Source organism: Erinaceus europaeus, chromosome 23 (genome assembly GCF_950295315.1).
Source record: "Erinaceus europaeus chromosome 23, mEriEur2.1, whole genome shotgun sequence".
Taxonomy (NCBI): domain Eukaryota; kingdom Metazoa; phylum Chordata; class Mammalia; order Eulipotyphla; family Erinaceidae; genus Erinaceus; species Erinaceus europaeus.
The window spans coordinates 11,570,665-11,583,460 of NC_080184.1; the positions used below are offsets into that span (position 1 = coordinate 11,570,665).

General features: G+C 50.5%; 1 protein-coding gene across 2 annotated transcripts in view; it reads right to left on the bottom strand.

Moving 5' to 3' along the window:
- The window catches only part of OLFM2 (olfactomedin 2), a 78,760-nt gene that overhangs the window by 50,903 nt on the left and 15,061 nt on the right, over positions 1-12,796 (bottom strand). Inside the window, exon 2 of one of the 2 annotated variants that reach the window (XM_060181667.1) lies at positions 8,653-8,766. The exons of the other annotated variant lie outside the window; for it this stretch is intronic. Within the exon in view, the coding sequence (XP_060037650.1) occupies positions 8,653-8,766 (114 nt within the window). The remainder of the gene's footprint in view (positions 1-8,652; positions 8,767-12,796) is intronic. 2 annotated transcript variants of the gene reach the window in all.

Sequence of the window (12,796 nt, forward strand, 5' to 3'; positions counted from 1 at the left end):
GTGTGATGAGTCTTAAGTACATTGCTAATATATATGTGATGCTGTGCTTGTCAAATCTTATAATGTTACAAGGCGATATCACAATAATAATAAAAAAAAACATTGTTGGTCCAGGAGGTGGCCCAGTGGATAAAGTGTGGGACTCTCAAGTGTGAGGTCCGGGGTTTCATTGCTGGTATCACATATGCCAGAGAGAGACTCTGCCTCACCCCCCCTCCTAGCTTTCTCATTAATGAAGAAATAAAATCTTTAAAAAATTGTACTGCACCCGGTTCGAGCCCCCGGCTCCCCACCTGCAGGGGAGTCGCTTCACAGGTGGTGAAGCAGATCTGCAGGTGTCTGTCTTTCTCTCCTCCTCTCTCTCTTCCCCTCCTCTCTCCATTTCTCTATCCTATCCAACAATGATGACATCATCATCAACAACAACGACAATAACTACAACAATAAAACAACAAGGGCAACAAACGGGAATAAATAAATAAAATAAAATATTTTTTTAAATTATACTGAACCAAAAGAAAAGACCCTGATGTGTGTGTGTGGGGGGAGGGTTCAGGGTTCAGGTCCTGGAACATGATGGCAGAGGTAGACCTAGAGGGGGTTGAACTGTTCTGTGGAAAAACAGAAATATCACACATGTAAAAACTACTGTATTTTACTGTTGAATGTAAACCATCAATCCCCCCCAATAAACAGGGGGACAGGTGGTGATGCACCGAGTTAAATGCACACATTACAGTGCACAAGGACCTGGGTTCAAGCCCCTGGTCCCCAGCTGCAGGGGGAAAGTTTCAGGAGTGGTGAAGTAGTGTGTGGCAGGTGTCTCTCTGTCTCTCTCCCTCTCTATCTCCCTTGCCTCTCTCAGTTTCTCTCTGTTTCTACCCAATAATAAATAAATAAGATTAAAGAAAAAAATAATTTGGACTAAGAAGCTAGCACAGTGGTTTTGCAAAAGTGGTTTTGATCAGGGCTCTGAGGTCCCAGGTTCAATCTCTACCAGAAACCAGAGCTAAGCAGGTATCTGGGCCCTAGATCAGATCAATGGGACTTACAGTGAATGGTAAGTTTATACATTTTCCCCATATTTGGGAGCTACTCTCTGCCCTGATCCTGATTTCTAGTCCTATTCCCAACTATGACACCATCTCCCCAAACAATACCTTTAGCCCACCTGCATGTTAGCTGTCAGGCTCAGGCAAAAATTAGTAAAGTCATGGGTCCCTTAGGAATATACCTAAAATAGGGAGTTGGGCGGTAGCACAGCGGGTTAAGCACAGGTGGCGCAAAGTGCAAGGACCAGCATTAAAGATCCTGGTTCAAGACCCTGGCTCCCCACCTGCAGGACAGTCACCTCACAAGTGGTGAAGCAGGTCTGCAGGTGTCTATCTTTATCTTCCCCTCTCTGTCTTCCCCATCTCTCTCCATTTCTCTCTGTCCTATCCAACAACAATGACATTAGTAGCAACAACAATAATAACTACAACAATAAAACAACAAGGGCAACAAAAGGGAATAAATAAATATTAAAAAAAAGAAAAAAAGAATATACCTAAAATAGACCTCCTAGCTTCTTCCAACAAGAAGACCCCCAAGTCTCATGTGCTTACTCTTGCCTTTTGATTCCTGACTATTTAACAATTTATTCAGCCTTATATCTTAATGCTTTTCAGCCACCAAGTTGCAGATGCTACCATGACGCCATCCTGACCTCCCTCAGGCAACTTCACCAATGAGTCCTGGAACCCCACCTGCCCAGAGTCCTACCCGACTAGGGAAATATATAAACAGGCTGGGGGTATGGATCGACCTGCCAACACCCATGTCCAGCAGAGAAGCAATTACAGAAGGCAGACCTTCCATCTTCTGCACCCCATACAGATCTTTGGTCCATACTCCCAGAGGGATAAGGAATAGGGAAGATCCCATTGGAGAGGATGGAATATGGAACTCTTGTGGTGGGAATTGTTTGGAATTGTACCCCTCTTATCCCACAATCTTGTTGATCATTATTAAGTCACTAATTAATTAAAAAAAGAAAGAAAATGGAAAACTTAAATAAATTGAGTTTAGGGCTGGGGAGACAGCATAGTGATTCTGCAGACAGACTCTCCTGCCTAAGGCTCCGAGGTCCCAAGTTCGATCTCCAGCATCACCAGAAGCCAGAGTTGAGCAGGGCTCTGGGCTCTCTCACCCTATCTATCTGTCTGTCTGTCTGTCTGTCTGTCTGTCTATCTATTTATCGCTTTCTCTCTCATTAAAATAAAAATTACAACAATTGCCACCCCAACATGCTTCACCTCAGACTGTGTCCAGAGACTTCACGTGTGGAATGACAACCCTTCAGCTTCATTACTCAGGTGAGACCTTTCCTTTCATAGTATACTCTAATTCCATCCCAGGTGGTTCACTTTCTAACGAAGTCCCAAAACCTAGATACACACCAGTTTCTGTGAGAGAGAGCATATGTTCACATGTATCCATAAACTAGTGCAAAATATATACCTGAAAGCAGAAGTACACTAGAGTTTGCAGTGAGTAACCCCCCTAACACTTCCTCTCCACTATTCCAACCTTTGGGTCCATGATTGCTCAACAATTTGTTTGGCTTTGTATGTTAACTCTCTTTTCAGCCACCAGGTTCCAGACACCATCAGGATGCCGGCCAGGCTTCCCTGGACTGAAGACCCCACCAATGTGTCCTGGAGCTCTGCTTCCCCAGAGACCCACCCTACTAGGGAAAGAGAGAGGCAGACTGGGAGTATGGACCGACCAGTCCAACGCCCATGTTCAGCGGGGAAGCAATTACAGAAGCCAGACCTTCCACCTTCTGCAACCCACAATGACCCTGGGTCCATGCTCCCAGAGGGATAGAGAATGGGAAAGCTATCAGGGGAGGGGATGGGATATGGAGATTGGGTGGTGGGAATTGTGTGGAGTTGTACCCCTCCTACCCTATAGTTTTGTTAATCTATCCTTTCTTAAATAAAAAAATAAATTAAAAAAAATAAAAATAAAATAAATAAAAAATACTTTTAAAAAAGAAAATGAAAGGAGAGAAACACTTGCTTCTAAGCCAGAGGAAGAGTCCCGGGAGAGGTAGGGTTGTGAGGGCTCCCCCAAATACTCCTCAGGACTCAGAAACACCAGCTGAAGAAAGAAGGGGGTAGGCACCCTGTAGGGCAGAGCTGAAGAAAGAAGGGGGTAGGCACCCTGTAGGGCAGAGCTGAGCCAATTCAAGAAACAGTTGCTATTCAAAGGGTCAGGTTAACCATTCACATTACAGTGCACAAGGACACAAGGACGCAGGTTCAAGCCCCTGGTCCTATCCTTGCAGGGGGCAAGCTTCACAAGCAGTGGAGCAAGACTGCAGGAGTCTCTGTCTGTCTGTCTATCTGTCTCTCTTTCTCCTTATCTCTCTCCCCCCTCAATTTCCCATCCTGTCAAATAAAATAGTTAAAAGTAATTTTAGGGGCTGGGTGGTGATGTACCTGGTCAATGTGCAAGGACCCAGGTTCAAGCCCCCAGTCCCCACCTACAAGGGGAAAGCTTTGCAAGTGGCAAAGCAGGGCTGCAGGCATCTCTCTCCCTCTCTATCTCGCCCTACCATCTTAATTTCTGGCTCAATCCAATAAATAAATATAATTAAAATTTTTTTTAAAACTTTTTGCCTTCAGGATTATCACCAGGGCTCGGTGCCTGCACTACAAATCCACTGCTCCTGAAGGCTATTTTTTCCCTTTTGTTGCCCTTGTTGTTTGTCCTTGTTGTTATTGTTGTTATTAGTGATGGATAGAACAGAGAGAAATGGAGAGAAGAGGGGAAGACAGAGAGAGGGAGAGAAAGATAGATACCTGCAGACCTGCTTCACCACTTGTGAAGTGACCTTGCAGGTGGGGAGCCGGGGGCTCGAACTGGGATCCTTATGTTAGTCCTTGCACTTCACGCCATGTGCACTTAACCCTCTGTGCTACACCTGGCCCCAAAAAATTTTTAATTTTTTTGTAAACAAAGGCTTAAAAAAAGAAGGTAGGCTGTTCGTTGAGGCACCAAATGAAGGTGTATTTAGGGTTTTTTTTTTTTTTTTGGAAGTCTACATCACACTTCAGGCTCTGTAACTAACAACACCCACATTTCTCATAGACCCAACAGTCTAATGGGGACTCTGAAACCTCCTGGAGGAATAAGGAAACTGAAGCTCAGAGAGAGACAACAGCCACCACCACCACCACCCCTCACAGGTGCAAGGTTGTCCCAAGAGAGAGAACCACAAGGTGAGAAGCCAACACTTAGGGGCTTGGCATTAACTGAGCAGCTATTATGGTCATGACCTGGGCTGGGACCCTGTAGGCACATGCAGGCTCGACATGCAGGAGACACTTGGTTTCATTGAACAAAGTGGATGGGGGGATGGATGAGTAGTTAGATAGATACACAGAGGAGAGATGAAGAGGTGGGTGGATGATGGGTAACAGATTAAAGAAGGGATGGGTGGATTCAGGGAAGGGAGACAGAAGGGTACAGACATGAAGAGAAAGGAGATGGGTGATAGGTGATGGGTAGATGGGAGAACTGATGGATGGAGAGATGGATAGAAAGAGGAAGAGATGGATAGTTGGAGGGGTAGATGAATGGAATAAAGGATGGGGTGAAGCAATGGAAAGATGGAGAGGTAAATAAGAAGGAAGGCTAGATGATGGATGGGACAATGAAAGAAAGACAAGTGGAAGAATAGGTGGATGATGGAGAGATGGATGGATGGATGGATGGATGGATGGATGGATGGATGAAAGGATGGGTGAACCAATGTAAGGAAGGAGAGATAAATAGAAGTAAGAAAGGATGGACCGAGGGACAGATGAATGGAACAATGGAAAGGGAGACAAATGGAATGATGGATAGTGAAGAGAGGGGTGGATGGATGGATGAAAAAATGGAAGGATAAAGATATATGTAAAGAGATATGGATAGAGAGACAACTGGAAGGATGGATGGGTGGGTGGATGGATGCATGGGTGGATGAATGAGGTAAATGGACAGATGAATGGATAGATGGATGGATGAGTGGACTGGGTAGATGGATAAGTTGACTAGGAAGATGGATAGATGGATGGATGGATGGATGGATGGATGGATGGATGAGTGGACTAAGTAGATGGATGGATGGATGAATGGATGGATGGGGTAGATGGACTGATGGATGGAAGGATGGATAGATGAATGGATGTATGTATGAATGGCCTGGGTAGATGGATGAGTGGACTAGGTAGATGGACAGATGGATGGATAGAGATGGATGGATGGAGGATAAATGGATGGATGGATAAAGTAGATGGACCAATGGATGAATGGAAGGATGGATGGATGGACATATACATGGGTGGGTGGATGGATGGATGGATGGATGAGTGGACTGGGTGGATGGATGAATGGACTAGGTAGGTGGATGGGTGGATGGATGGAGTAGATGGGCAGATGGATGGACAAGTGGTTCGGGTAGATGGGAGGAAGGAAGAATAGATGGATGAATAGATGGATGGATGGATGGATGGATGAGTGGACTAGGTAAATGGATGAGTGGACTAGGTAGATGGATGGATGGTGTAGATGAATGAGTGGACGAGTGGTTGGGGTAGATGGACAGATGAAAGAAAGGAAGGAAGGAAGCATGGATGGATGGATAGATGGAGGATGGATGGGTGTATGAACTGATGGAAGGATGGATGGATGCATAGACTGATGGAAGGCTGATGGAAGGAAGGATGAGTGGATGGGGCAGATAGATGAATGGATAGATGGATGAGTGGCCTGGGTAAATGGATGGATGGATGGATGGATAAATGAAATGAGCAGGTGGAAAGAAAAATGGAAGAATGAATGAGTAGAGGAGTTGAAGCAGCAGGTCTGTGAAGTCCGAATCACCCTCCCCACCCTGGAGATCCTGAAACCACAGCTCAGTGGCAAAACCCACAGTCCACAGCCAAGAAGGAGCAGGAGCTGGTGTGGGTTGGGTGGGTGGGGAAGGAGTCTAGCTTCTAATCTTGGTCCATCAGACCCCCCATACACACACACCAGGCCCCCTTCCAGAGCACTCTCGAGCCCCAGTCCCCTCCCAGCACCCAGCCTGGGTCTGTCGAGCTCTCCTGGCAAGGACAAGAGAGATGGGAGATCTGGGTGGGGGGTGGGAAGGGGAGAGCTCATGGCTTTCAGCAGGGAAGTTCAGGGGAGCACTGAACCAAGGTGCTACCAGCTAAGACTGACAGTGGAAAGAATGTTTGAAAACATACACACACACAGGACACAGCTCCGAGGAATACCAGGCAGGTGCACACGCACACACACACACACAACACACACACACACACTCTCTTAAAGACATATACTCACAAAAGCCTCTATGCCCATCAAATGTTGGCACATGCATGTGCACCTTGGCACACGTGTGTGCATGTACACAGTAGCAAACCCAGACACATGTATTTTATACGCTTAGGTACGTGAGCCCCATCTACAGCCTGGGTGCAATTCCACACACATTTTGCACAAGTTGCGTGTGGTGCCCTCACATAAACTTCCTGCTCCTTCGATGTGCAGGTGGGAGGTGGCTTTTTTTTTTTTTTAGATTTCTTTATTGAGGAATTCATGTTTTACATTTGACAGTAAATACAATAGTTTGTACATGCATCACATTTCCCAGGTTTCCATATAACAATACAACCCCCACTAGGTCTTCTGTCACCCTTCTTGGATCTGTATTCTCCCCCACCCACCCACCCCAGAGTCTTTTACTTTGGTGCAATATGCCAATTCCAGTTCAGGTTCTACTTGTGTTTTCTCTTCTGATCTTGTTTTTCAACTTCTGCCTGAGAGTGAGATCATCCCATATTCATCCTTCTGTTTCTGACTTATTTCACTTAACATGAATTTTTCAAAGTCCATCCAAGATTGGCTGAAAATGGTGAAGTCACTGTTTTTTATATGTGTATATAGACCACAATTTGCTCAGCCACTCATCTGTTGTTGGACACCTGGGTTGCTTCCAGGTTTTGGCTATTACAAATTGTGCTGCTAAGAACGTATGTGTACACAGATCTTTTTGGATGGGTGTGTTGGGTTCCTTAGGATATATCCCCAGGAGAGGAATTGCCAGGTCATAGGGTAGGTCCATTTCTAGCCTTCTGAGAGTTCTCCAGACTGTTCTCCACAGAGGTTAGACCAATTGACATTCCCACCAGCAGTGCAGGAGGGTTCCTTTGACCCCACACCCTCTCCAACATTTGTTGCTGCTGGGAGGTGGCTTTTGATTTCAATGAGCTATCATGGCACCATCTTCGCTATGTACCCCCAGCCCTCCACTCCACTGCCCCCCCAAAACAAGGCAAGAAGGCTGTCCCAGACTCAGATATATAAATACAGAACACACACACACACACACGAAAGTTGGGGACACAGTAGCAGGTGGAAGTCTGAACATTTCCACACCCAAATATCTGAGAGACACATCTACAAATATTCTGGGGTGCCCTTTCCCTACCCCCAAACCCCAGCACACACACAGAGAGACACACTTGGACATCCAGAAGCCAGCGAGGTGCCTAAACTTCCCCCAAATTCTCTCCCCCACACAAGTAGAGAAACATGGTCCCAAACCACCTCCCAGCACGCACACACCCCCAAAACTGGATAGAACCAGGGTAGCCTGCACTGAACCCCACTCTCCATTGGTTTGTAACCTCCTAGAAGCAAAAAAAAAATTCTTGGCATTTGTGTGGGGGAGGGCGGGGAGAACACTGGGAGCTGGGGAAATTGGGGATGTAGGAAGAAGAGCAGGGCACCCCCATATACCAGGACAGCACACCCCTTGTCTGTACCCCAGCACTGCAGGACTCCTCAGCCCAACCCCAGGAACCAGGAAGACAGGGAGCGGGTAGACCAAGATAATGGGTCGGGGGGTGGGATCCTGAAGTTTTCTTTGTGGGAGGAGGAAGCTTAGTGTCAGCCTCTGTCTCAGTCTGACACCTGTCTGAAGGGGGGTGGAGGGCAAGTTCTGGAAATAAGGATTCAGCACTTAGGGTGTGTGTGTGTGTCTGTGTATGTGTAGGGGGCATGCTAGGGTGGGGAAGGGGGCGGAGGGGAGACTTGTGCCCAGGGAAAAGAGAGGGACACAGAGAGAGGCAGACAGACAGACAGAGAAAGACAGAAACAGAAGAACAAGGCAGATGAAAGAGACAGACAGACAGATGGAGTAGAGGGAGAAAGAGGAGTCTCTCTCTCTCTCACATACACACACACACACCAAGAAGCAGAAAGAAATCCTAAAGGTAGAGACCCCAGACTCCTCCAGGGCCCCCCCTTCAGAGATGGGGTCCCCCTAGGTCCCCAGGACTCTATCCCTCCCACCCTCACCCCTCCCAGATCCATTCCGCAGCCCCAGCTGCCTCCCCAGCGCACCCCACCCTACCCCCCAACGCACCCGGATTCTCTTCAGCTGGGGGTTCCCCCCCCACAATAGCCACAGTCGCGGTGCAGGAGGTCCCGGGTGGGGAGGGGGGTGCTGCTGCTGCGGCGGCGGCGGCGGCGGGCGGCGGGGTGGGGGTGCGGGCACCACGCCCCCCGGGGCCCCCCCTCCACCCCACCTCCGGGCCTGTCACTCACGATCTTCTCCGAGGAGCCGGCGCGGGACGCGGTCCCGTTGAGGCCGACAAGCGACGGCAGAGTCTGCGACATCCAGTTGGTGACCATGGCCATGGTGCTCAGTACCGCCCCGATCTTGAGCAAAGGGATCGACATTGCGCCCCTCGCCTCATGCCCCAGGGCCGCGGGGCTGCCGGGGTGCAGGGGACAGGGGACCCCCGAGCTCTAGCCCGAGCCTGCTGTGTGTGTGTGTGTGGGGGGGGAAACCGAGTTCCAACCCGGGCTGGAGGGGAGGGGTGCAGGTGGGGGACCCCAAGCTCTAGCCTGAGATTGAGGATGCAGGTGGGGGTTTGAGGGGCTGGGGAGCCTTGAGCTCCAGCCGAAACTGAGCAGAAGGTGGGGGGGCGGGCGAGTGAAGAGAACCCCAAGCTCCAGTTAAAATTGGGGTGTGTGTAGGAGGGGAGGTTCCCGGAGGTGTAAGGGGTGTGTGTGTGTGTGTGTGTGTGTGTGTGTGTGTGTGTGGTGGGGGGAGGACCCTGACTCCAGCTGAAACTGTGGGCGGGGGCCGGAGGTGCAAGGGTGAGGGGACCCCCAGCTTCAGCCGGGGTTGGGAGGCGCTGGAGGTGCAGGGGTAAAGGGGGGACCCTGGGGTGCCGGGGTTGTTGTTGTGATGGTGGTGGTGGGGGGCTCGGGGACGAGGGCTGCGGCTCGGCGCGCCTGCCTGGCGGGCTCGGCTTTATAGCCGGCTGGGCACCCCCCCACCCCGCACCCCTCCCGCGCCTCCGCGCCGGGCACTTCCAGCCGCCGTGACGTCACGGCTCCGGCCCGGGAGGCCGGCGGGGAGGGGGGAGGGGAGAGGGCCCCCCTTCTCTCTCTCCCGCTGGTAGAGCCCTGGCCACCTCCCCAGCCCCCCTGGCCACCCCCCTTTTCCTGGGATCTCCCCAAAGAGTGAAAGACCCTCCCCACCTCCCAAAGGTCCCTCCCCCTCCTTCGCGGCGTCCCCAGCCCCGCCCCCCCCAAAGGTATTCCCGGCCCCCCAGACACGCAGCCATTGTACCCCCCTCCGCCACAAAAACCCTCTTAACAGTCAGGAGTGAGGGGAGGACCCCTGAGTCTCCGAAATCCCGGGGAGACCCCTAAAGTGGGGCGGGGCCGAGACTGGGGCGCGCGCGCAGGGAGTCGGGGTCCCCCGGGGTCTTTGGAGAAGGGGGAGGAGAGTTGGGGAGGAGGGTATTCCTGGAAGGGGGGTAGGGGAGAGGCCAGGCAAGCTCTGCCAAAGGTCTACGGGGAGAGGGGACCCTCCCCCCACACCCCCCCACACACACCATGGGACCCGGGAAGGAGACTCGGTTGGAGGTCCGGGACACCGGGGTGGGGTTGTCCCCCTTTTGGAAGTGTGTGTGAGGGGTTGGGGGGCCCCCTTCGGAAGTGTGTGTGTGGGGGAAACGGCTATCTATTGCACCTAAGGGTGTCAGAGACGCCTTTTTTGCATCAAGTCCCAGGAGGGTTTTGAGAGCAATTTGATTTTTTTTTTTTTTTTTGGAGGGGGTGGCGTTGCACTTGGGACTTTGCAGAGTGGAAGCGCCTCCAGGGCTCCCCGAGTTTGAGGGCTAAAGGGCCTGGGGGATCGCAGTGTCATGCACGGTCCCCCACCCCCCAACCCTCACCCACCCAGACCAGCACCCTCATCTCCCACCCACGCTGCAGCCGGCGGCGGGGGCGCACGGCCGGTATTAAGTTTCCTCTCCTTCCCGAGCTCACGCCCCCTCCTGGAGTCCTGGAGTCACCTCGCCGCCGCCAATGTCTGCAGGCGCGATGACTCAGGCCTTTGCTGCATGGGGTTCAGCCACCCTGCCCTGGGCTCCCAGTACTGGGGGTTAGGGGGGAGGTGAGGATGGGGTCCTCACTGCACCTTCCTGCTTTTCCAAGCTGGAACCCCGTCCTAGAGAACAGATTCTGGGGGGGCCTGGTGGTAGCGCATATGTTCCAGTGCACAAGGACCAGAGGTTCAAGTCCTCCAACCCCACCCCCCAAGTCCCCACCTTCAGGGGAAAAACTTCACAGTGTCTGTCTTTCTGCCTCAGTTTGCAACCGCCTCTAACCTGCAAAGTGGGTGGAGGCCGGGAGTCATGGCCATAGCAAAGGACAAAGGTTTGGAGGGGCCAGGTGGGGAGGCGTACTTGGTTAAGCGCACACGCTACAGTGTGCAAGGACCCCTGATCCCCAACTGCGGGGGGGGGGGGGGAGCTTCAGGAGCGGTGGAGCGGGGTTGCAGTTGTCTCTCTGTCTCTTTCCTTCTCAGTCTCCTCATCCCCTAAAAAAAAAAATATAGGGGGTAGTGCAGCAGGTTTAGCGCACGTGGCGCAAAGTGCCATGACCAGCATGAGGATCCTGGTTCGAGCCCCCAACTCCCCACCTGCAGGAGAGTAGCTTCACAGGCAGTGAAACAGGTCTGCAGGTGTCTATCTTTCTCTCCCCCCTCCCCCTCCTCTCTCCATTTCTTTCTGTCCTATCCAACAACAATGACATCAATAACAACAGCAAGAATAACTGCAACAAAAAAAACAACAAGGGCAACAAAAAGGGAAAATAAATATTTAAAAAATTTTTTAATAATAGGGTGGTGGCACATCTGGTTAAGGGCACATATTACCATGTGCAAGGACCCAGGTTCAAGCCCCCAGTCCCCACCTGCAGGGAGAAAGCTTCGCAAGCGGTGAAGCAGGGCTGCAGGTCTCTCTCTCCTCTCTCTCTCCTCCCCCTCTCTGATTTCTGTCTCTATCCAGTAATAGTTTTTTTTTTTTTAAGTAGGGCAGTAGCACACCTGGTTAAACGGCTGTATTACCACGTGCAAGGACCCAGGTTCAACCCCCGACTCCCCACCTGCAAAGGGAAAGCTTCAGGAATGGTGAAGCATGGTTGCAGATGTCTCTCTCTCTTTCTCCATCTCTATCTCCCCCGCCCCTCTCAATTTCTCTTTGTCTTATCAAGTAGAATAGAAAGGAAAAGAGAAAAGAAAGGAAAAAAATGGAAGAAATGACTGCCAGGAGAATGGGTTTGTAGTGCTGGTGCCAAGCCCCAGTAATAACCATGGTGGTAACAAATTTTTTAAAAAAAAAAAACTTCAAATATGTGATCTGGAAGGTGGCACAGTGGATAAAGCACTGAACTCTCAAGCATGAGGTTCTGGGTTCGAGCCCCGGCAGCACATGTACCAGAGTGATGTCTGGTTCTTTCTCTCTCTCCCCCTATCTTTCTAATTAATAAATAAAGTATTTTAAAATTTTCAAATAAAAAGGTTTGGGGTTCCAGTAATAGATTGATTTATTTTATTTTTTGCCTCCAGGGTTATTGCTAGGGCTCGGTGCCTGCACTACAAATCCACTGCTCCTGGAGGCTATTTTTTCCCTTTTGTTGCCCTTGTTGTTTATCATTGTTATTATTATTGTTTTTATTGCTGTCATTGTTGTTGGATAGGACAGAGAGAAATGGAGAGAGGAGGGGAAGACAGAGAAGGGGAGAGAAAGATAGACACCTGCAGACCTGCTTCACTGCTTGTGAAGCGACCCCCCTGCAGGTGAGGAGCCGGGGGCTCGAACCAGGATCCTTCCACCACCAGTCCTTGCTCTTTGCACCATGTGCAGTTAACCCGTTGTGCTACCGCCTGGCCCCTGGTTTACTTTATTTTTAAATAGAGGCAGAGTGTGAAAGAGCGAATGGGATCTCATCACTGAAGCTTCCATCAATCCCGGGTGGGCAAAGCAGCACACTCTTCAGGTGAGCTATTTCCCTGACCCAGCAAAAGATATTTTAAAGTTTTTAATTATCTTTTTATTTGTTTGGTGGAGACAGCCATAAATCAAGAGGAAGGGGGAGTCGGGCGGTAGCGCAGCGGGTTAAGCGCAGGTGGCGCAAAGAGCAAGGACCGGTGTAAGGATCCCGGTTCGAGCCCCAGGCTCCCCACCTGCAGGGGGGTCAGTTCCCAGGCGGTGAAGCAGGTCTGCAGGGGTCTATCTTTCTCCCTCTCTCTGTCTTCCCCTCCTCTCTCCATTTCTCTCTGTCCTATCCAACAACAACAGCAATCACAATAATAAGAACAACAAGGGCAACAAAAATGGGAAAAAGATGGCCTCCAGGAGCAGAGGATTCATGGCGCAGGCACGAG